This window comes from Procambarus clarkii, chromosome 19 (assembly GCF_040958095.1).
Source record: "Procambarus clarkii isolate CNS0578487 chromosome 19, FALCON_Pclarkii_2.0, whole genome shotgun sequence".
Taxonomy (NCBI): domain Eukaryota; kingdom Metazoa; phylum Arthropoda; class Malacostraca; order Decapoda; family Cambaridae; genus Procambarus; species Procambarus clarkii.
Genome location: NC_091168.1, coordinates 30,155,999 through 30,180,529, shown reverse-complemented (window position 1 = coordinate 30,180,529; position 24,531 = coordinate 30,155,999). Strand labels below are relative to the sequence as shown.

The 24,531-nt window shown below is 50.3% G+C and overlaps 1 protein-coding gene across 1 annotated transcript; it reads right to left on the bottom strand.

Annotated features, from left to right (window-relative positions):
- Window positions 1-5,337: 5,337 nt before the first annotated feature.
- LOC138366383 (nacrein-like protein C1) lies at window positions 5,338-7,610 on the bottom strand. Its single transcript, XM_069327422.1, has 2 exons — window positions 7,599-7,610; window positions 5,338-5,640 (listed from the first exon to the last, which is right to left on the bottom strand). The coding sequence occupies exons 1-2, from the start codon at window positions 7,608-7,610 to the stop codon at window positions 5,338-5,340; spliced, it is 315 nt and encodes a 104-aa protein (XP_069183523.1).
- Window positions 7,611-24,531: the final 16,921 nt, after the last annotated feature.

Here is a 24,531-nt window from a genome sequence, read left to right as displayed (position 1 = left end):
TGTAGCAACACCACCACAACACAGACATTATCAACAAAGTCAATATTCCTAATTTAAGTGAACCTTATCATAATTATACAAATAGTGTTGTGTATAGCGCCTGGAGCGAGACACTAATGATAGGAGCGGATCCCACATGTTATCACTCACATGTTATTACCGTGTCCGGCCGCCTTAACCATCATTCAGCCAATTGCAAGTGCTACATAAAGTGTGTTATCTGAAGGGAGTATTATGAGTGTCCGGTGTATTAGAGTCCTTTAACACGAGGGAGTGGTTGTTAGTGCCTTTAGTGGTGGTTGTTGAGGCTGGGGTTGTGGAGGAAGGGGGGGGGGGGTGATGGGGGGGGGGGTGACGGGGGTGTTGGGGGTGACGGGGGGGGGGTGTCCCCAGCCTGTCTGCCATGACAGGTGGCCCAGTAATCTATCGAGGACTATAAGCATAGAGACCGTCAATTATTACAGTGCTTAAATTGTTAATTAGCTGTGGCATTTTTTTATTTTTTAAATTTTGCCCCGAGGGGCGAGTTTATTGGGCAGCGTCACTCATCCTGTGAGTGGACACACCGGCATAGTGACAGTATTGGGCAGCGTCACTCATCCTGTGAGTGGACACACCGCCATAGTGACAGTATTGGACAGCGTCACTCATCCTGTGAGTGGACACACCGCCATAGCAGCATGTACAACACTCCCCAATAGGAAGAAAACCCGCTGGGTTGTTCATCCTGTCACTTGTACCCAGACACAGCTGGGACTTGCTTAACTGTCTCAAGTGAACAGCTCCTCAAACAAGAAGATTAACATCTATCAACCCTTAAAAGCTTACGTTATCTTGCGGGTGCAAAATGGGGGAATCTTTTAAGAACAGCATCAATATTTGACAAATTGTGTTTTCCTAACTCAAACAATGTGGGGTTTATTATTCTACAGATATTCCTAATGTCTCTCAGGTGTTGACATTCTCTCAGGTAGTGGTCAAGGCGGTGTCCATCACTCTCACCACAGATTCTGCAACTCCGCTGATCAACTGTTGTTTCCATTCCGAGTCTCCAAGGATATTTGTATCCAAGACGGATTCTCGCTATTACTGATTCTCTCCCTCGTCGTCCTCCTCTTCGGCCATACTGATTGGGACTGCCAGCTGCAACCATGTTGTACCATCGTACAGATTCACTGGTTTGTGCTTCTATCCTCCTTTCCTCAGTTACCTTGTCACGGTGATGTTGCCTGACAATACCTCTAATTTGTAGTAGAGTCTTGGGTATGAAGTATTCAATATGGTCTCCTTCAGCGCCTTCAGCAGCCAGCACATCTGCTCGTTCATTCGTCGATTCCGTCTAAAATTACGACGTAAGAGGCGGGAGGACAGGTCGGGGCGGGGCGGGAGGACAGGTCGGGGCGGGAGGACAGGTCGGGGCGGGAGGACAGGTCGGGACGGGAGGACAGGTCGGGGCGGGAGGATAGGTCGGGGCGGGAGGACAGGTCGGGGCGGGAGGACAGGTCGGGACGGGAGGACAGGTCGGGACGGGAGGACAGGTCGGGGCGGGAGGACAGGTCGGGGCGGGAGGACAGGTCGGGACGGGAGGACAGTCGGGACGGGAGGACAGGTCGGGGCGGGGCGGGAGGACAGGTCGGGGCGGGAGGACAGGTCGGGGCGGGAGGACAGGTCGGGGCGGGAGGACAGGTCGGGGCGGGAGGACAGGTCGGGACGGGAGGACAGGTCGGGGCGGGAGGACAGGTCGGGACGGGAGGACAGGTCGGGACGGGAGGACAGGTCGGGACGGGAGGACAGGTCGGGACGGGAGGACAGGTCGGGACGGGAGGACAGGTCGGGACGGGAGGACAGGTCGGGACGGGAGGACAGGTCGGGACGGGAGGACAGGTCGGGGCGGGAGGACAGGTCGGGGCGGGAGGACAGGTCGGGACGGGAGGACAGGTCGGGGCGGGAGGACAGGTCGGGGCGGGAGGACAGGTCGGGGCGGGAGGACAGGTCGGGGCGGGAGGACAGGTCGGGGCGGGAGGACAGGTCGGGGCCGTCGGCTAACGGTCGTCTCCTGTGTGATCAATGGTGCACAGAGACACACCAACAGCGATGGTTAACGAGCCTTCACGAGAGGATGTCGTTACACAGGGCTGACGCCAGTTGAGGGGGGAGGGGGGGCTAACGGGAGCGCTGCCCCCCCTCGTGACATGTAATAAAGATAGACCGTCGGGGGTGACGTCACCCGACGCAACAGAGACGTCGTCCGTCCGTTAACTCGACGCGGTAATGGCCGACTTTGTTTTGATTTAGAGCGCAAGCGGCGTCCATAAAGGCCGCCAGATGACAGCTTTATGGGTATTTTATTAGTGAAAGTCACCTCTGGTGTCTGTGGTGTATATCACCCTCTTGCCCCCAGCCCTCCCCTTATCTACACCTATAAATATTTCAGGTGATTCACAATCTTTGAATTTCCAAGCTAATTGTGCGCCGCTGTCGACCTTATCTGCCCCGAGCACCAGCACAAGTGTGCCGTCTCCCAGTCCCTGCAACTGCTACGCTGCCACCTTCTCCACCACCTTACTGACGAAACCTTTGCATCATTTCTCAGCCATGGGGACTTAAGTCTGTATTATTAACCAGTTTACGAGGTGGGAGGCGCTGCGAGGTGGTTCACCAGGTTGTTGTTGTTGTTGTTAGAGTCTGCCTGGTAGTGCTCTCAGCTGGTGAACTATTGACTACACACTTACTCACAATGTCCGGGGAAAGATGAACAGGTTCCGTAGCTGGAGACTTGAGGGCTTCTTCACCCTCCTGCCTCACTCACCCTCCTGCCTCACTCACCCTACTGCCTCACTCACCCTACTGCCTCACTCACCCTACTGCCTCACTCACCCTACTGCCTCACTCACCCTACTGCCTCACTCACCCTCTTTGTCAACTCTTTTCTCTCCTCTTTTTCATAACGTCTCTGTTTCTCTGTCTCTCTCTCTGTCTGTGTCTCTCGTTCTTTGTTTCTGTCTGTCTCTTTTTCTCCCTCTCTCCCTCTCCCCCCCCTCCCCCTCTCCCCCCCCCTCTCCCTCTCTCCCTCTCTCCCTGACCCGAAGCACGCGGACTGTTCCTACACGTCCTTCAATATTGAGGTCAGATTACAGGGAGTTGGTCGTAAATTGTGTGTGTGTGTGCTCACCTAGTTGTGCTTACGGGGGTTGAGCGACGGCTCTTTGGTCCCGTCTCTCGACTGTCAATCAACTGGTGTACAGATTATGGAGGCTATTGGGCTCAAATCAAATAGTTCAACTGTGTATTGTCTGCCGCAAGCACTTCACTGCCTTGTGCTTTTTATTTTTTCACTACTCTAACACTAAAAAAGTTATTTCTAATATCTCTATGGCTCATGTGGGTACTCAGTGTTCATCTGTGTCTTTTTGTGCGTGTGTCCCCTGTGTTTTATAAATCGTCTTTATCAACCGTATCAATTCCTCTGGGAATCTTGTATGTGGTGACCATGTCTCCCATAACTCCTCTCTTCTGTCGACGTGAGGTTTAGTTCCCGTAGTCTCTAAAGCAGTTCCTTGCCTTAGATGTAATGTTATTTCCATATTCCTTCTCTACCTCTGTTCTTACTAAGTCCTGTAATCATTCCAGTTTCTGGCATACATCTTGTGGTTGTCCTCTATCTATTTGAGGGAGCCGGTCGGCCGAGCTGACAGCACGCTGGACTTGTGAACCTGTGGTCCTGGGTTCAATCCCAGGCGCCGGCGAGAAACAATGGGCAGAGTTTCTTTCACCCTATGCCCCTGTTACCTAGCAGTAAAATAGGTACCTGGGTGTTAGTCAGCTGTCACGGGCTGCTTCCTGGGGGTGGAGGCGTGGTCGAGGACCGGGCCGCGGGGACACTAAAAAGCCCCGAAATCATCTCAAGATAACCTCAAGATATATCCTCTCTTTATATTTTCCTATATCCCATCTGCTAATTCTTTCTTCCTCCCGGCATCTTGTGCTGAACCATTTGCTTGTCTAATACTCTTCTTTCAAATGTTATTTTGGTGGAATTTAGTCCATCATGTAATGAGGCGGTTTACCTCCGTGTTCCCTTCCTCACTCTTACTCAAAACATTTTCTGGACCTTTGCTAGTGACCTTTGTCATATGTTGGCCTCCTACCATCTCTAGTCTCCCTACAGACCTTCTAGTTACTGGCGTCATATACAACAGGTTACGGTCCTGCGGTCACCCATTCACAAGGGCTCCAGGTACTCCAGATCTTCTATATCGCCGTCTATATGACAGTCAGGTCGTGGCTGACTGGAAGATCATCTCCTCCTCTCCGTGATTCCTCTGACTAATATTGAATAAGAAAATACCTCACAAATGTCTATAAGCTTTCCTCTCCATGTCTCTCCATCTCGCCGAAAATTCATTGTTTACCAATTTCATCGTCATTGTTTGAGACGCTTGACTAGTACTTTGTTCTCTTATGATGAGTGTCTGCGGCCGCCCTCTATAGTGCCCATACTTGCTGCGGCCGCCCTCTATAGTGTCCATACTAGCTGCGGCCGCCCTCTATAGTGCCCATACTTGCTGCGGCCGCCCTCTATAGTGCCCATACTTGCTCTGTATGGTAACACACAGAGCCTCTCTCTCCTCCCCCAGGGTGAGGGAGAGGCTGGTCCTCCCCAGGCGTGCCAGGGAGTGTATGGGGCCCCAGAGTGAGAGGGGGAGCACCGCCCCCTCTGACCACAGGGGAGGGGGCCCCCCAGAGTGAGAGGGGGAGCACCGCCCCCTCTGACCACAGGGGAGGGGCCCCCAGAGTGACAGGGGGAGCACCGCCCCCTCTGACCACAGGGGAGGGGGCCCCCCCAGAGTGAGAGGGGGAGCACCGCCCCCTCTGACCACAGGGGAGGGGCCCCCAGAGTGAGAGGGGGAGCACCGCCCCCTCTGACCACAGAGGAGGGGGCCCCAGAGTGAGAGGGGGAGCACCGCCCCCTCTAACCACAAGGGAGGGGGCCCCCAGAGTGAGAGGGGGAGCACCGCCCCCTCTGACCACAGGGGAGGGGGCCCCAGAGTGAGAGGGGGAGCACCGCCCCCTCTGACCACAGGGGAGGGGCCCCCAGAGTGAGAGGGGGAGCACCGCCCCCTCTGACCACAGGGGAGGGGGCCCTCAGCCTGGCCGTGGCACACTGCTCGGGTTCTCAGTGCTAACACTATTATCTTCGCCACAATGGTCTTCAAGCGGATTTGGCCATTGTGTAATGATGGAGATAAGGCAGGTTTTCCTCCGCCCCTGACAGCCTGGCCCCGAGCCCGCCCTCAACCTCGTTATTTTGATCTGGCAACGCGATAACATACAATATTAACCATTTTTATTGATGCCATTGGTGCCATTGACGCCATTGATGCCATTGGTGCCATTGACGCCATTGATGCCATTGGTGCCATAGATGCCATTGAGGCCATAGATGCCATTGATGCCATAGATGCCATTGAGGCCATAGATGCCATTGGTGCCATTGACGCCATTGATGCCATTGGTGCCATTGATGCCATAGATGCCATTGAGGCCATAGATGCCATTGGTGCCATTGACGCCATTGACGCCATTGGTACCATTGGTGCCATTGGCTCCCGGGATGTCAGTAGTTCGTCTATTTCTTCCCTAATCACGCCGCCAACATCAATCATTAATGACGGGACACTATGGCCTTGCAACACAGTGTAGTTCAGTAATTGGTCGTTGCGGCGGCCAAAACAATAGAGTAGTTTAATGCAATAAATCTGGCCGTGGATGGGTATCTGTCAGCCAATCAGAAGCCGAGAAAATATTAAATCTCGTTTTATGAAGCCAAAGGGAACTTCATGGGAGGAGGAGAGAGGCGACTTTGAGCTCTACGGCCGCCTGGCGGTAAGGCTCACTCTCGCCTGCCTCCTGTCTGCAACAGTGGCGCTCTCTACTTTGTAAATTTTGGTCCGTGAGATGACATGAAACCCAAACTTTGTCTTCCGCCCGCCCCCACTACCCCCCCCCCCTAGTGACCAATTGTCGTCCATGTTCAGTGAGGAGTGACCTTCCCCTGACCTTCCCCCTGACCTTCCCCCTGACCTTCCCCCTGACCTTCCCCCTGACCTTCCCCCTGACCTTCCTCCTGACCTTCCCCCTGACCTTCCTCCTGACCTTCCTCCTGACCTTCCTCCTGACCTTCCCCCTGACCTTCCTCCTGACCTTCCTCCTGACCTTCCTCCTGACCTACCCCCTGACCTTCCCCTGACCTTCCCCTGACCTTCCCCTGACCTTCCCCCTGACCTTCCCCCCTGACCTTCCCCCTGACCTTCCCCCTGACCTTCCCCCCTGACCTTCCCCCCTGACCTTCCCCCTGACCTTCCCCCTGACCTTCCCCCTGACCTTCCCCCTGACCTTCCCCCTGACCTTCCTCCTGACCTTCCCCCTGACCTTCCCCCTGACCTTCCCCCTGACCTTCCCCCTGACCTTCCCCCTGACCTTCCCCCTGACCTTCCTCCTGACCTTCCCCCTGACCTTCCCCCTGACCTTCCTCCTGACCTTCCCCCTGACCTTCCCCCCCTGACCTTCCCCCCCTGACCTTCCCCCCCTGACCTTCCCCCCCTGACCTTCCCCCTGACCTTCCCCCCCTGACTTTCCCCCCCTGACTTTCCCCCTGACCTTCCTCCTGACCTACCCCCTGACCTTCCCCCTGACCTTCCCCCTGACCTTCCCCCTGACCTTCCCCCTGACCTTCCCCCTGACCTTCCCCCTGACCTTCCCCCTGACCTTCCCCCCTGACCTTCCCCCCTGACCTTCCCCCTGACCTTCCTCCTGACCTTCCCCCTGACCTTCCCCCTGACCTTCCCCCCCTGACCTTCCCCCCCTGACCTTCCCCCCCTGACCTTCCCCCTGACCTTCCCCCTGACCTTCCCCCTGACCTTCCCCCTGACCTTCCCCCCTGACCTTCCCCCTGACCTTCCCCCTGACCTTCCCCCTGACCTTCCCCCCTGACCTTCCCCCCTGACCTTCCCCCTGACCTTCCCCCCTGACCTTCCCCCTAACCTTCCCCTTGACCTTCCCCCTGACCTTCCCCCTGACCTTCCCCCTGACCTTCCTCCTGACCTTCCCCCTGACCTTCCCCCTGACCTTCCCCCTGACCTTCCCCCTGACCTTCCCCCTGACCTTCCCCCCTGACCTTCCCCCTGACCTTCCCCCCTGACCTTCCCCCTGACCTTCCCCCTGACCTTCCCCCTGACCTTCCCCCTGACCTTCCCCCTGACCTTCCCCCTGACCTTCCCCCTGACCTTCCCCCTGACCTTCCTCCTGACCTTCCCCCTGACCTTCCCCCCCTGACCTTCCCCCCCCTGACCTTCCCCCCCTGACCTTCCCCCCCTGACCTTCCCCCTGACCTTCCCCCCCTGACTTTCCCCCTGACCTTCCCCCCCTGACCCTCCTCACCCCTGACCCCTCACCCCCCCTCACCCCGTTCCCTCTATTGTCTCCCCCTCTGTTCCCTCCTTTTCCACTTCCCTCTTTTCTAACACCTTTCCTTGTAATCACCCCCACTCCGTGGCCCCTCCTCTCCCCTCACTCTCACTCCCTCCCCTCTTACCTACTTGGACCTCCATCCTCTTTCCCTTCCCAATACATCCCCTATTTCCTCTCCCCTCCGTCAAATCCCTCTCCCCCCTCCCCCCCTCCCTCCCTGACAGTATTGAAAGCCCTGCACAAAGTCTGACACACTGGGCCTTAAACAAGCCATCTGGACTAAGTGTGCCACAGAGCCTTACTGACACACTCTGCAGCTCCACAGACAACACAACAGACAAGCGCTGACAGACACTTGGGTGACGTATTAGACAAGTGGAGCACACTTACTCTCTCCTCTACATGGGGGGGGGGGGATGTGCCACTTATGTGGACGACGTCACTCCAATAACCTGCCAACCTGGACGACCACAGACGTGACTGGTCAACAAGCCCAAGGCGGCAAGAAGTGGTAAAGACTTTGAGAAGCACTTGAATATCAGCACCAACAAAATTAAATTCCGAATAATGTCCATCAGAAACCCAAGTGTAGAGGTCGTCCTCCCTGACACCCACAGTCAGCCACGTGGCTGGAGGCGGGGTGGTGGCGGGACTCTACAGTAAGAGGAAAGGAATCACAATTCACTTAAATAACAGAGTAAACAAACCAGAGGACGAGTCACAATTATATACGAGGCTGAAGAAGTGATGACCAGACCACAGCACAGAAGATGGAAGACCGACCACGTTCCGGTCCGTCCTGGACCACTATTAAGTCTTATGATGGTCCAGGACACAAGACTTGATATTGGTCCAGGACGGATCCAAACGTCGTCGCCCTTCCATCTTCTGAGTTGTGGTTTGGTCATCAAAGTAAAAACAGTCTTAGGCAAACTGAGAAGAGTCCGTAGCCTCGGCACACACACACTTTTATAAGATATCAACACAAAGCTGGAGAGAGTTCAGTGGTATGCCACTAGGCTAGTCCCAGAACTAAGAGGCATGAGTTACGAGGAAAGGCTGAGTGAACTGCACCTCACGTTGTTGGAAGATAGAAGTGCTCGGGGAGACATGATCACCCACATACAAAATTCTCAGGGAAATTGACAGGGGTAGACAAGGATGGATTATTTAACACGGGTGGTACAAGAACAAGGAGACACAGGTGGAAGCTGAGTACCAGATGAGCCACAGGGACATTACAAAGAACTTTTTCAGTGTCAGAGTAGTTAATAAATGGAATGCACTAGGCAGTGATGTGGTAGAGGCTGACTCCATACACAGTTTCAAGTGTAGATATGACAGAGCCCAGTAGGCTCAAGAATCTGTACACCAGTTGATTGACGGTTAAAAGGCGGAACCAAAGAGCCAAAGCTCAACCCCCGCAAGCACAAATAAGTGAGTACAAGGCTCTAGTCCGGCTGCATCTCCAATATTCCTTATAACCTCAACATACCTCGAAGAAAATCAACACGTAAAACTATAAGAAGCGCACTAAGAAGAACAGCAAAACGCCGTTCAAAGCCCATAATTCACTCCATAAAGCCCTGAACACGCAGCCACTGAACCTCAGACTACAGCACCAAGCCACCAGGGTGTGGGACATGTGGGAAATATTAAGAGACTCGGTGTTAAAAAGATTACTCTAAGGTGAGACGCCCCACTCCCACAGCTGGTGGCCCAAGATGAGACGCCCCACTCCCACAGCTGGTGGCCCAAAATGAGACGCCCCACTCCCACAGCTGGTGGCCCAAGATGAGACGCCCCGCTCCCACAGCTGGTGGCCCAAGGTGAGACGCCCCACTCCCACAGCTGGTGGCCCAAGATGAGACGCCCCACTCCCACAGCTGGTGGCTCAAGAGCTACTCTTGGGTCACCAGTAGATTTTCATCTACTCTATGAAAATCAAGCCCCACAATATATTATTCCAAGATGAGATACAGACCAGAGCCACCCCCCCCCTCACTCGAGAAACGTAGAGACAACATGAGAACATCAACATAGCTTGAGAGTGTGTATGTGTGTTACTCACCGACACCTTCCCTACCCCGGGCTGCTTCAGTGTGTATGTGTGACTGTCACTCACCGACACCTTGCCTACCCCGGGCTGCTTCTATGTCCACCACACTACTCCAACATTATCTAACAGTTAACAGATATAAACGAAAAATTATTTCAACTGAGATCTAACAACGCAGAGAAAGTTGTTAAACACATTGTTCATAATCTTACAGGCGGACAGCCCGCGTGTCAGCGAGGCGGACAGCCCGCGTGTCAGCGAGGCGGACAGCCCGCGTGTCAGCGAGGCGGACAGTCCGCGTGTCAGCGAGGCGGACAGCCCGCGTGTCAGCGAGGCGGACAGCCCGCGTGTCAGCGAGGCGGACAGCCCGCGTGTCAGCGAGGCGGACAGCCCGCGTGTCAGCGAGGCGGACAGCCCGCGTGTCAGCGAGGCGGACAGCCCGCGTGTCAGCGAGGCGGACAGCCCGCGTGTCAGCGAGGCGGACAGCCCGCGTGTCAGCGAGGCGGACAGCCCGCGTGTCAGCGAGGCGGACAGCCCGCGTGTCAGCGAGGCGGACAGCCCGCGTGTCAGCGAGGCGGACAGCCCGCGTGTCAGCGAGGCGGACAGCCCGCGTGTCAGCGAGGCGGACAGCCCGCGTGTCAGCGAGGCGGACAGCCCGCGTGTCAGCGAGGCGGACAGCCCGCGTGTCAGCGAGGCGGACAGCCCGCGTGTCAGCGAGGCGGACAGCCCGCGTGTCAGCGAGGCGGACAGCCCGCGTGTCAGCGAGGCGGACAGCCCGCGTGTCAGCGAGGCGGACAGCCCGCGTGTCAGCGAGGCGGACAGCCCGCGTGTCAGCGAGGCGGACAGCCCGCGTGTCAGCGAGGCGGACAGCCCGCGTGTCAGCGAGGCGGACAGCCCGCGTGTCAGCGAGGCGGACAGCCCGCGTGTCAGCGAGGCGGACAGCCCGCGTGTCAGCGAGGCGGACAGCCCGCGTGTCAGCGAGGCGGACAGCCCGCGTGTCAGCGAGGCGGACAGCCCGCGTGTCAGCGAGGCGGACAGCCCGCGTGTCAGCGAGGCGGACAGCCCGCGTGTCAGCGAGGCGGACAGCCCGCGTGTCAGCGAGGCGGACAGCCCGCCGGCTATCATAACTTACTCTATATTCCACATTTCAAAAGCTTTTCTCTTCACGTGAACCTCTTTATCAACTTTACCAAAAAAACTGACAGCCTCTCCCTCACTCCCTCACAACCTCCCGCCCTCATTTTCTGCCTCCCACCTCCCTCCTCCCCCCCCCCCGCGTCCTCTGGGTGCACTAGACCAAACTGGCGCGATATTTTATAGGCACATTACCCGCTGGAGAGTCGTGGGTGTATGATAGGGGGGGCGGCGAGCCCGAGACCCGGGAGAAATGTGGCCAGATAACGCCCCCCTCTGGTTATCAGGAGGGAGGGGGCCGTGAGGGGTGGGAAGTGGTGCGGTGATAGAGGGGAGATGGGGGGGGGTTGTGGGCAAAGGGGGGGGGGGGGGAGAGGAGAGAGAAAAAAATGAATTTTGGGCATGATGGAGAAATTATTGCAGACTGGGTGAAGTGATGGGAGAGGGTGGACCCGGGTACCGCCGGGGACCCCTTCTAGTATATCTATAAAATAGACTATCCGAGTCCTGAGACCAGATGGCTGAGGATAACTCACTCATCTTTGCACGGTAATTGCTGTGGGGTAGGTGACCATCATAGGTGGTTTTCTGCATTCCCCCTGAAGGAAGCAGCACAACCCTCTTTCATAGCAGTGTATTGGAGGAAGTTACTGGCCGGTGTGGACGTAGTCTCACACCAGTAACTTGCCATCCTTCCTGGGATAGTATAATTATAATATAATTATAATATAATTATACTATCACTTAAAAATAATTGTCACTTTTTATAGGTATAATTGTTAAATATTTTATTATTCATGTACGATAAATGAATTACTCGATCATTAACTTAGTCAACATTGGTATTTTAAGGAAATACTGTTATTAAGTATATTTTATTAACAAGAGCGTTCAGTCCATGTCCAGCCTCCAGCAGAGTTCACTAATGTTATAATTGCTGAAAATTATATTATTTCACGTTCAATTATAATCAAATTTAATAGTGTTAATATTGCGTCAAAACACATGACATTTACCTCACATGTTTTTCTCTGAAATATGAAACGTAATAATATTTTCTCAATTTATTCAATAACAGTTTATTCTTACCGAATAACAGCTACCAAATTTCACCAGTGATAATCACTCATTTCTATTCTTCTTAATTTCACTGGACACTTCTTTAGTCACTGTAAATATCTAAATGTGAGAGAATAGTGTTCTCTCAGCTGGACTTGTACCCCCCCCATGGCTGCTGTGCAATGCTGTGCACTGAGCAGTAGTTATCGCCTTTATCTAAGTAGATAAGTATTCACCTAGTTGTGCTTGTGGGGGTTGAGCTCTGCTCTTTCGGCCCGCCTCTCAACTGTCAATCAACCAACTGTTACTAACTACTTCCCCCCCCCCACACCCCAGGAAGCAGCCCGTAACAGCTGTCTGACTCCCAGGTACCTATTTACTGCTATGTAACAGGGGCATCAGGGTGAAAGAAACTCTGCCCATTTGTTTCTGCCGGCCCCGGGAATCAACCCCCGGTCCTCATGACTACGTATCAAGCGTGCTGTCCACTCAGCCACCGGCCCCGTTGGCTGTAGGTACCTCATGTAGGGTGTGTACAGATCGGCAGCAGCGGTGGAGACCTTGTGTGTGTAGCGACATACGACCTCTGGTTATACCAGCAGATGGTAGTTATACCTCTCGTATACCCTTGGAGCCGGTCGGCTGAGCGGACAGCACGCTGGACTTGTGATCCTGTGGTCCTAGGTTCGATCCCAGGCGCCGGCGAGAAACAATGGGCAGAAACCCCGAAATCATCTCAAGATAACCTCAAGAAGATGCCATGAGAGGTAACTTAAGCTCATGGAGTGATTACTTGCACAATAGTCTCACTCCAGCTGCCAACACCGTACTACCGTGCAGTGGGAAGGTGCGGTAGTTATGAGGTGCAGTAAGTTGTAAGAGTATTAGTAAGAGGGATAGAAACCCTAAATCAGTAAATAGTAAATACGGAATATGCGGTCATAAATTCAATGAGACATGCATAAAAGAAAACCTACTGCCAGTATACACCAATATTAATATTATATATATATATATATATATATATATATATATATATATATATATATATATATATATATATATATTGTGACGATAATCTCCTTCAAGAGATTGAGCCTGCTCTTCCCTCCAAAATTACGTCTTCACAATTATATAAAAAGACTATGGAAGAAATGTCCAACAACGACAACAACACCATCAAGGCTTGCCAGGGTGAGCAGAAACGTATGCAACCAGCCACCTGTTCGAACTCCAACCACCAAACTACCCGTTGATCGCTACGGCTCCGCTGATTGGTCGCCGGTCTGGCTGCACCTGCCTCGCCCCCCCAATACTACCTGATGTCTGGGGTCGCCCCAACATCAGTCCTCAGAATGTTCCGTGCTTTCGTAGCCAGCACTCCTCCCAGCTAGACGTTAGCGTGTACTGAGAGAGGTGGTGGCTTTAAGCCAATATTCCAGCACCTCCCACTAAACTTTTGTTGCACTTCTTGTTATTTTGACTTAACGTAACTTTTCATTGTGTCATTTAAGTATTCTTATTATTTTGATTCATTGATTTTATTATAAGAATTTGTTTGTGCATTATTTTCATGTTTTGATTTATTTAACGTAATTAAAATTTCATTGTTAAAGTTTACTTGTGTTTTGTGTGTCTTCTCCTTACCTTACCACAGACGAAGTTCCAGTTTTTCTATTTTTTTTATAACTATGTGACGAGGCCATACCCCTAGCCTTAAACAGCCGAACACCAACGCGTTACCGTCACAAGTTTTATGGGGGCCTGTCCTAGGAGCCTCACTCAGGTACTGGTGCCAAGTGGTAATTTATGGTAAGCGTATTTAACTCTGTTAACGTAGCTTTACTATTTTTCATTCAATTTCATTTTTTATAAGGTGCGGTGTATTGTGCATTACGAGAGTAACATATAGTGAAGGTGAGACAACTTTGGATTACGTGGTGACTGTAGGCCTCAGTCATACTCTTAATTGGTCATCTCTCCCTCCATGTTATTACTCGTATTTACCATCTATGTCCCTTGAATATTTCTCATTCTGACAGATCATCATATTGGTACCCTGGTACTGTGGTCTGCCCCGGGTCAAGAGTACCCAATCTTCTGCAATCTGACTGTAGGAGGACAAAGAGGGCCATAGTTCCTCTAGCTCGAACTTTAGTTGCTGAATTGGGACCTCAGCAGCGGTTCTCGTCACCAGTTGACACCTCGCACCCCTACACGTCAGTCAGAGATGATGATACATACAACGGTAGGGAATTAGCTTATTTTTTCAGAGCACAAAAGTTCGCTAATTCTGTAAGTATCATATTAAATTCAGTAGGAAAAACTTGCTTTATGTCCTTTAGAGACTTGGCAAGGTATGCCTACATCCTTGGACTACCAATTTTACTTTTGAAGCATTTAACTGTTTCATTTGTTTTCGAAACTTTGTTTCATTTGTTAGTAGGATTTTCTTGCCCTTATTCTCTTACATGAGTACCGGGTACAAGATTTCCTGCGCCCTTGATTTAATTTAATCATTTAATATCTTTCACTTAACGTTAATTGTTAAAGATCACACAGGATAGGTACCAGTTGCCACGTTGTCCTGTTTCTGACATTTCATTATTGAACATTCGTGTACCTTTATTTGCTAATTTCACCATGTTTCGTCTCCAAACTTTCCGTGCAAATCCAGCAGGTGAAATAGGGACTTTAAGTCGTGCCAAGAGGACTGAACTACAAACTCTTGCACATGAGTATCAACTAGAAGTTCCCTACCAAGCCAACAAAAATGACCTACACAACCTGTTGCTGGATTACTATTTAGAGCAAGGTAAGATAGACTCTGAAACTCATGAAACTTACTATATTGCAGATAAAACTGATTTGGCAACGCTGAAACTCAAACTAGAGCTGGCCAAGATTGAACGTGAGCAGCAAAGGGAAGCCCGCGAACAGCAAAGGGAAGCAGCTGACATACGAAGGGAAGAGATCGCCCTCAAGGAACGTGAGTTTGCAATGCTCCGTGAACGTGAACGCTTACAGCTTGAAACCAAACAACGCGAGTTGGAAATACAACGCGAACATGACAAGCAACAAGCGACTCTGGCTCTTGAGTGTCGTCAACGGGAATACACGTTGGAAACTTCACACCTCGCTCAACGCCAGCAAGCTACTGCCAATCTTCCCGTCAGTTTTAATATATCACATGCAAGTAAGTTAATGCCATCCTTTGTAGAAGCAGAAGTTGATGTGTTCTTTACCACCTTTGAAACCCTTGCTAATCAACTCAGTTGGCCTGTCGACCAATGGGCAACACTTCTCAGAGTCCATCTTACAGGTAGAGCTGCAGTCACACTCAGTACTTTGGCGTCTGAGAATGACTACTACACTCTGAAACAAGCAGTGTTAGACGCCTACCTACTTTCCACCGAAAGTTATAGAAGGAAATTCCGTGACCACCTGAAGGCAAGTACCACTACCTTCCTCGAGTTTGCTAACACGAAACGGAGGTATTTCATGAAATGGCTGGAAGCAGCACATGTCTCTACTTTTACAGAACTCGTGAACCTGATGCTTGTTGAAGAATTCTTGAGACGTGTGCCGCCTCCTGTCCGCCTCTACTTAGCAGATAAAGAAGAAACCGACTACCTGAAGTGTGCTAAGTCGGCTGACACTTACAGCCTCATCCACCGGCTGACACCTGAACCATCCTCCAGTAAGAAGTCGTGGTACAGTTACGAGAAGGTGAGCCCCGATCAAGCTGGTTCACAACTGTACTGCAAGTATTGTAGACTCTATGGACATACCATAGACAAGTGTGGTAAGTCTCAATACAAGGGAACCACTGACCAACAACGACCCAAACCAACTCCTCCTAAGTCCGGTAAGCCTGTGATGAATGTTGGTGTTGATGTTAATGATCTTTCTCTTTTCAGTAACCACCTGTATACTGGAACTGTCTCTGCCAACGGTTCAAATCCGGAGGGACGTTTCAAATTGAAGATCTTGAGGGACACAGCGGCTCTACAATCGATCATCTTGAAGTCGGCTGTGCCCAACATAGTCTACACCGGGGAAACGGTCTTCATCACTGACCTCACTGCTACCACTCCATACCCTCTCGCCAGAGTCCACCTGAATTGTCCCTACGTGAACGGGGAAGTCCAAGTCGCCGTCAGGGAAAAGCCTTTTCCCATGCCTGGAGTGCAACTTCTCCTAGGCAACGACTTGGCAGAAGACCTGCAACCGACCAACCTGATCGTCATGGACAAACCCCAGGTGTGTAACTCTGTGCCAAGTAACCCTATTCTTGAGTATGTTCCAGCAGAGGTTCAAGAGAGTGATGAAGTTTCTCCTCCGGTTCTCGTGACCACCCGTGCACAAGCCGCACGTCCACAGCCAGCTGACTCTACTGCTACCGCTGTCCCTCAAGACCCTCAGAAACTACCCCCGCATCTGACCAAGTTGGAGTTCCGTAAGTTGCAGAGGGAAGATCTTACTTTAACACCATTGTTTTTCCAGGCTGAGACTCAACCCGACAGTATTCCTGGGTTCTTCCTAGAGAACGACTTGCTCTACCGCAGATATAGACCCAGTAAACTGAAGGAGGAGGACGATTGGGCCAACACCGAACAACTTGTGATTCCCACCAGCCTGCGGCCCACTATTCTACACCTGGCCCATGGAGCATTCTCCCACTACGGCTTCAACAAGACTTACCATGGGATTCGCCAAGACTACTACTGGCCAGGTATGGTAAATAACGTCAAACAGTACGTAAAACAGTGTCATACATGTCAGATGGCAGGCAAACCGAACGTCTCCATTCCCAGAGCACCACTGATTCCCATACAGGTGCCTGCGGAACCTTTCCACAGACTCATAATAGACTGTGTTGGTCCTTTACCTCGGACCAGTTCAGGTAACGCCTACATCCTAACCATCCTGTGTCCTACCACCAGATTTCCCATAGCAGTTCCAGTGAAGAACATCACGGCTGCTACGGTTATCAAACATCTACTGAAGATCTTCACTCAATACGGATTTCCCAGGGAGATTCAAAGTGACTGTGGCACCAACTTCACCAGTGATCTCTTCAAAAGAACACTGGAGGAGTTCAACATCAAACAGGTATTGTCCAGCCCCTATCATCCTGCTTCACAGGGTTCTCTTGAACGTAGTCATCAGACCATCAAAGCACTCTTGAAAAAGTTTTGTAGTGAAACCTCAAAGGATTGGGATAAGCAGATTGACCTAATAATGTGTATTTTCAGAAGTCTCCCCAATGAGTCCCTAGGAGTATCTCCTTATGAGATGCTCTACGGCCGTAAGTGCCGTACTCCCCTTAAGGCTTTCAAAGACTCTCTCAGAGATGCCACCTTCAGTGAGCATCAGAATGTGCCCCAGTTTCTTCAAAACCTTCAGCACATTCTAGAGAGAGTCCACCGCTTTGCCCATGATAATCTATTGAAAGCCCAGGTGAGAATGAAGACTCATTACGACCAGACCAGCAAAGTAAGAAAATTCAAGCCGGGAGACTTCGTCCTTGCTTATTTCCCTATCCCAGGTTCACCTTTACAAAACAGATTTTCAGGACCCTACTGCGTCAAAGAGTGCAGGAATAATAATAATTATGTGATAGAGACTCCAGATAGGCGGCGGAAGACCCAGCTGTGCCACGTCAACCTCCTGAAGCAATATAATGGTACTCCTCCCACTGTCTTGATTAATTGTTCTACCTTCACAGAACCCTACATCCACAGTGAGACCATCCCGGCTTCTTCTCCCGAAAGCACTGACAAGGAGTCGGCGCTTTCTAATTCCAAAATCCTTAATGATCTTCCCAAATGCTTTCAGGATAATAATCGTGCTCCTATGCCCTCTTCTAATTCCACTCTCACCTCGTCAGATAAGCCCTTCATCCTCCATGTCGACGCCAATGGTACCGACGTGGGTGGTGTCGTGATGCAGCAACGAGGCGAGAAGAATACACCTGTCAGCGACTACTGCTACAAGGATCTACGGAACAATTGGCAAGGAGCTACTCTTCCTCATCCTGAAGCTTCAGCACTTCACTCCACACCTGAAAAGTGCTCGGTCCACCATCAATACGGACCACACCACCCTACACCTCCTGCAGCACGCCCACTTCTCATCTCAACGTCTTCTACTATGGGCTTGCTACCTGCAGAAATTCAACCTGGAGACACGCTATACCAAGAGTCTGACAACATCTTAGCCCATGATCTCTCCAGAGTTTATGAAGTAGAAGCAACTCCATCCATTACTCCACCACATAACGACGTACTTCTTCCAGAACCGCAGGCTTCGGGGGAGAGTTGTGACGATAATCTCCTTCAAGAGATTGAGCCTGCTCTTCCCTCCAAAATTACGTCTTCACAATTATATAAAAAGACTATGGAAGAAATGTCCAACAACGACAACAACACCATCAAGGCTTGCCAGGGTGAGCAGAAACGTATGCAACCAGCCACCTGTTCGAACTCCAACCACCAAACTACCCGTTGATCGCTACGGCTCCGCTGATTGGTCGCCGGTCTGGCTGCACCTGCCTCGCCCCCCCAATACTACCTGATGTCTGGGGTCGCCCCAACATCAGTCCTCAGAATGTTCCGTGCTTTCGTAGCCAGCACTCCTCCCAGCTAGACGTTAGCGTGTACTGAGAGAGGTGGTGGCTTTAAGCCAATATTCCAGCACCTCCCACTAAACTTTTGTTGCACTTCTTGTTATTTTGACTTAACGTAACTTTTCATTGTGTCATTTAAGTATTCTTATTATTTTGATTCATTGATTTTATTATAAGAATTTGTTTGTGCATTATTTTCATGTTTTGATTTATTTAACGTAATTAAAATTTCATTGTTAAAGTTTACTTGTGTTTTGTGTGTCTTCTCCTTACCTTACCACAGACGAAGTTCCAGTTTTTCTATTTTTTTTATAACTATGTGACGAGGCCATACCCCTAGCCTTAAACAGCCGAACACCAACGCGTTACCGTCACAATATATATATATATATATATATATAATATGTCGCAATGACATCACAATGACATATATCAATGAAAATCATTTTGAGGCAAATGATTTTCTCAATGTCTGTAGAATATCTAAGTTCTAGCACATCTGTGTTATATACAATAGTGTCAGTATAATATATATGCTCTAGCACACCTGTCTTATATACAATAGTGTCAGTATAATATATATGCTCTAGCACACCTGTCTGCTATATACAATAGTGTCAGTATAATATATATGCTCTAGCACACCTGTCTGCTATATACAATAGTGTCAGTATAATATATATGCTCTAACACACCTGTCTGTTATATAAAACAATAACAGTAGAATATACACTCAAGCCACCTGTTACAGATGTGTACATACAAGGGACACAAACAGCTGTACACTCGAGGCTTAACCTGGTATTTCAAGGTTAAACGGCTTAGACGGCGTGTTTGGAAGACCAAACTCGCCGTCTTCATTTCCCTGAAAGTTTTCATTACCTGTGAGATCTTCATTCCTAACAATCAGTTCATCTCCTCAAACCAAAGAAACACAAAAGTTTAACTATCCCAGTAAAAAAAAAGGGCCCAAGTGTTTTTTTTTGGAGAAAATATTTGAAGGTGTAATTTGAGGTAAACAAATAGTTGGTGTGTGATTAGGTATAAGTCAGACCTGGATGGGTATAGTTGGTGCTTGCGTCAAATACAGTGCTTATTACATGTCATAACTCTGCGTTATCAGGGAGTTTTTGCGTCCCAGAGACTACAATCTTTATGGCTTCACTCTGCAAGTTTTTATTGCAGTATGTTGAGCGCTGTAGCTGATCAGGGCATCGTCTGGTATGTTACTCTTGTCCGCACTTGTAAAACCTTATGGACTCGTGTAACGTATTGGTGAAATGTGTCTCAGGACAGAGGACTCATCCAGCGGACTTCGAACTCAATGTTCGGGTCTTCAGCTTTATGTCCGGACATAGAACTCAACGTCCAGGTCTTCAACTCCATGTCCGGACATAGAACTCAACGTCCGGGTCTTCAACTCCATGTCCGGACATAGAACTCAACGTCCGGGTCTTCAACTCCATGTCCGGACATAGAACTCATCGTCCGGGTCTTCAACTCCATGTCCGGACATAGAACTCATCGTCCGGGTCTTCAACTCCATGTCCGGACATAGAACTCAACGTCCGGGTCTTCAACTCCATGTCCGGACATAGAACTCAACGTCCGGGTCTTCAACTCCATGTCCGGACATAGAACTCAACGTCCAGGTCTTCATCTCCATGTCCGGACATAGAACTCAACGTCCAGGTCATATAATCGGCATCTTGGCCTCGGCCTCTGGGTGCTCCTCTACAGCCGGCGACCACCGTCCTGGCTCCCGTAATATTCTCAGCTCAGCTAACTGGCTCCTGGCGTCCGCCCGATAACGTATTGGGCCGTGTTCAACATCAGAGGAACGTGAGGCGATTTGCGGACTTTCACTTCAGCAGTGCCTCGATAATTTGTGTTTTTTATCCAAGGCGCCGAATATGACGTGAGTGTTGTGTGGGTGTTGTGTGGGTGTTGTGTGGGTGTTGTGTGGGTGTTGTGTGGGTGTTGAATGGGTGTGGATGTGGTGGTTGTTTTAATGAAAAAGTTTTGGAGCTGGATGTGGGATGTGGTGTAGGGTGTGGCTGGGTGTGGTGTAGGGTGTAACTGGGTGTGGTAAAAGTAAATAAGGATGTTTGCCGGAGGGGAGGGAATAATCAGGAGAAAGCGCCATGCCATTACGACTATATAGCATTTGGAAGGGTAAGGATACAGATTTGGAATGGGACGGGGGGGGGGGGATGGTGCCCAACCACTTAGACAGTCGGGGATTGAACGCCGACCTGCACGAAGCGAGACCGTCGCTCGATCTACCGTCCAGCCCAGTTGACTATGGTAAGTGTTTACAATTGAAGAGGTGAGGAGGAATGTGGGGCAGGTGTCCTAACAGTTACTACGGGGGAGTGAGGTGTAGCTCCTGGCCCCCGCCTCCTGCCCTCGCTGTACCTGTACTTCCGCATGTTTCTTGTGACAACAAAGTCAACTATTGTGTATTCTAACCTGTTATCTTGTTCCCTTCACCTTAACCTGTCATCTTGTTCCCTTGACATTAACCTGTCATCTTGTTCCCTTGACCTTAACCTGTCATCTTGTTCCCTTGACCTTAACCTGTCATCTTGTTCCCTTGACCTTAACCTGTCATCTTGGTCCCTTGACCTTAACCTGTCATCTTGTTCCCTTGACCTTAACCTGTCATCTTGTTCCCTTGACCTTAACCTGTCATCTTGGTCCCTTGACCTTAACCTGTCATCTTGTTCCCTTGACCTTAACCTGTCATCTTGTTCCCTTGACCTTAACCTGTCATCTTGTTCCCTTGACCTTAACCTGTCATCTTGGTCCCTTGACCTTAACCTGTCATCTTGTTCCCTTGACCTTAACCTGTCATCTTGGTCCCTTGACCTTAACCTGTCATCTTGTTCCCTTGACCTTAACCTGTTATTTTGTTCCCTTGACCTTAACCTGTCATCTTGTTCTCTTGACCTTAACCTGTCATCTTGGTCCCTTGACCTTAACCTGTCATCTTGTTCCCTTGACCTTAACCTGTCATCTTGGTCCCTTGACCTTAACCTGTCATCTTGTTCCCTTGACCTTAACCTGTTATCTTGTTCCCTTGACCTTAATCTGTCATCTTGTTCCCTTGACCTTAACCTGTTATCTTGTTCCCTTGACCTTAACCTGTCATCTTGTTCCCTTGACCTTAACCTGTCATCTTGGTCCCTTGACCTTAACCTGTCATCTTGGTCCCTTGACCTTAACCTGTCATCTTGTTCCCTTGACCTTAACCTGTCATCTTGGTCCCTTGACCTTAACCTGTCATCTTGTTCCCTTGACCTTAACCTGTCATCTTGGTCCCTTGACCTTAACCTGTCATCTTGTTCCCTTGACCTTAACCTGTCATCTTGGTCCCTTGACCTTAACCTGTCATCTTGTTCCCTTGACCTTAACCTGTCATCTTGGTCCCTTGACCTTAACCTGTCATCTTGTTCCCTTGACCTTAACCTGTTATCTTGTTCCCTTGACCTTAACCTGTTATCTTGTTCCCTTGACCTTAACCTGTCATCTTGTTCCCTTGACCTTAACCTGTCATCTTGTTCCCTTGACCTTAACCTGTCATCTTGTTCCCTTGACCTTAACCTGTTATTTTGTTCCCTTGACCTTAACCTGTCATCTTGTTCCCTTGACCTTAACCTGTTATCTTGTTCCCTTGACCTTAACCTGTTATCTTGTTCCCTTGACCTTAACCTGTTATCTTGTTCCCTTGACCTTAACCTGTTATCTTGTTCCCTTGACCTTAACCTGTCATCTTGTTCCCTTGACCTTAACCTGTCATCTTGTTCCCTTGGTCTCTACAGTGATTCTATAATAATAATAATAATAATAATAATAATAATAATAATAATAATAATAATAATAAAAATAATAATATATTCACAGGAAGGTACAAGAGGTTGGTGAGATTACATAAGAATGGTATTTGTACAGTCTTTCAAAGTCACTAAGACCCATAAGGCACCGCGCAGGTAAATTACAGAGTTACAGAGTCTCTGTAAAGACCTGAAATGTTTTGTCGAGTTGCTCCTACATCCTCTCATCTTACGTGAGAATGTCTAGTCAACCTGACCATACGACGTCTTCCTGTTGTTCTTATAGGGACCAGCAAGAACACTTAGCTCTGTGAATGAGAACAACATGGCACTTGAGGGAGTCCAGTTGGTCACACACACACACACACACACACACACACACACACACACACACACACACACACACACACACACACACACACACACACACACACACACACACGGGTGGCAGGAACCGGTTAGCATCAATTGTGTTGACCGTTCCATCATACTCTCGGGACAGGTTGCAGCTTAGCAGAGATACGCTGTAAATGTCGATACTCGTTGAGAGTGACGTGTCTAATGCCAGCTCGGCCCCGTCACCGCTCCTCAAGCCCTCTATCCACACAACTTCAATGAAGTAGTGATGATGATTGATCACTGTTTACAAAAACAGGTGCATGGACAGTCATCTGGGCTGCTCGCTGCCTCTACGGAGAGACGCAGAGACGCAGAGACGCAGAGACGCACCTCCCATCACTCACACCTCCACCTGCTGAAGACGTTATTACCTTGTTAACCGCTCAGGTAACGCTGTGATTACCTAATGTGTTTGCTGGTCGGCTCGACCGATGCCAGTGGGCACGATATCCAAGACTGGCGTTGGTTCGACGTTGAATCTTCGTTGATGACGGCTTCGTAGGGGTCGGTCGGCCGAGCGGACAGCACGCTGGTCTTCTGATCCTGTGGTCCCGGGTTCGATCCCGGGCGCCGGCGAGAAAACAATGGGCAGAGTTTCTTTCACCCTATGCCCCTGTTACCTAGCAGTAAAATAGGTACCTGGGTGTTAGTCAGCTGTCACGGGCTGCTTCCTGGGGGTGGAGGCCTGGTCGAGGACCGGGCCGCGGGGACACTAAAAAAAAAACCGAAATCATCTCAAGATAACCTCAAGATAGATGACGTTAAATCAACGCTCACTTGAATGGACCTGGACGACGTTGATTCGGCGCTGAATTTACGTTTTACATGGATAGTGTTCCCACTGGGATGATATACATGTTCTGGCGCGGGGCTCATGGTCGAGGTGGAACCATTAATGACTGATAACGTTCAAGTTCCAGGGAATATTGACGAGATATCGTACGTTATCAGGTGTTGCTGAGACCACTTGACTATAGCACTTTGAGTGGTTATGGTCACTAGGGAAGGGAAGGAGCTCGTACATGTATACATGTATTTATTTATACATGTACAAGAGTTGTTCCATTCTTGTAGAGCCACCAGGATGCTCAGCGTCTCGGGCAGGTCCTTAATCTTAAGTTTCCCTGGAATACGACCCGCCAAATTGTTTAACAACCAGGTACCCATTCACTGCTGGGTGAACAGAGGCGTACAGTTAAGGATCGGCGCCCGGTCGATCCTCTCCTGGACAGGATACGAACCCAGGCCAAATCGCTGGCGAAGCGCGGGGTGAGTGTCCTACCAGTGAGCCACGGGGACTGGAGAGGAGCCGAGATATGAGGTAGAGAGGGCGAGGGCAGGGAGTGGATGGGTGACCGCCCTGTCAGACAGCCTCAACAACGCCATCTGGCGGCGGCGGCGCTCCAGGTGTGAGAGTTGGACCAATTAATTAAGCCTCGCCAAGCGCCACCTGCCACAAGCGGCTGAGAGTTCTGCTCTTGATAATGAGAGTTTGAGAGTCAGTAAGATCGCAGGAAGCTGCGCGTCTCAGTAATTACCGAGTCATTTACTGATTTATTGCTGGGGGGGGGGGGGTGAGGGGGGGGGTATCTTATGTATGTAGTCATCACGTCTGGGAATCTTAGATGTGTCTGATGCTCTTATTGTAGGCTTGATAGTCATAGAGAGCGACTTGGGTAAGATTCGATCATGTTATATAGTGGCCGAGGGGGCGAGGCTATGAAGACCTTCCATAACCCTTGTGGGCCTCGGGGCTCTCCTGTTTTTATTCTTTTACCCTGGTTTTTACACGGTGGTAATTATGATGGACTAGCCCACACCTTCTTAACATTCCCCCCCCCCCCCCATCCCATATCCTTATCCTGATCCCTTCCCAGTGCTATATAGAGCCACTATTTTACGAAGTTTCTTTCCGTAACTTCTACTAATTTTTCTCCCCACGT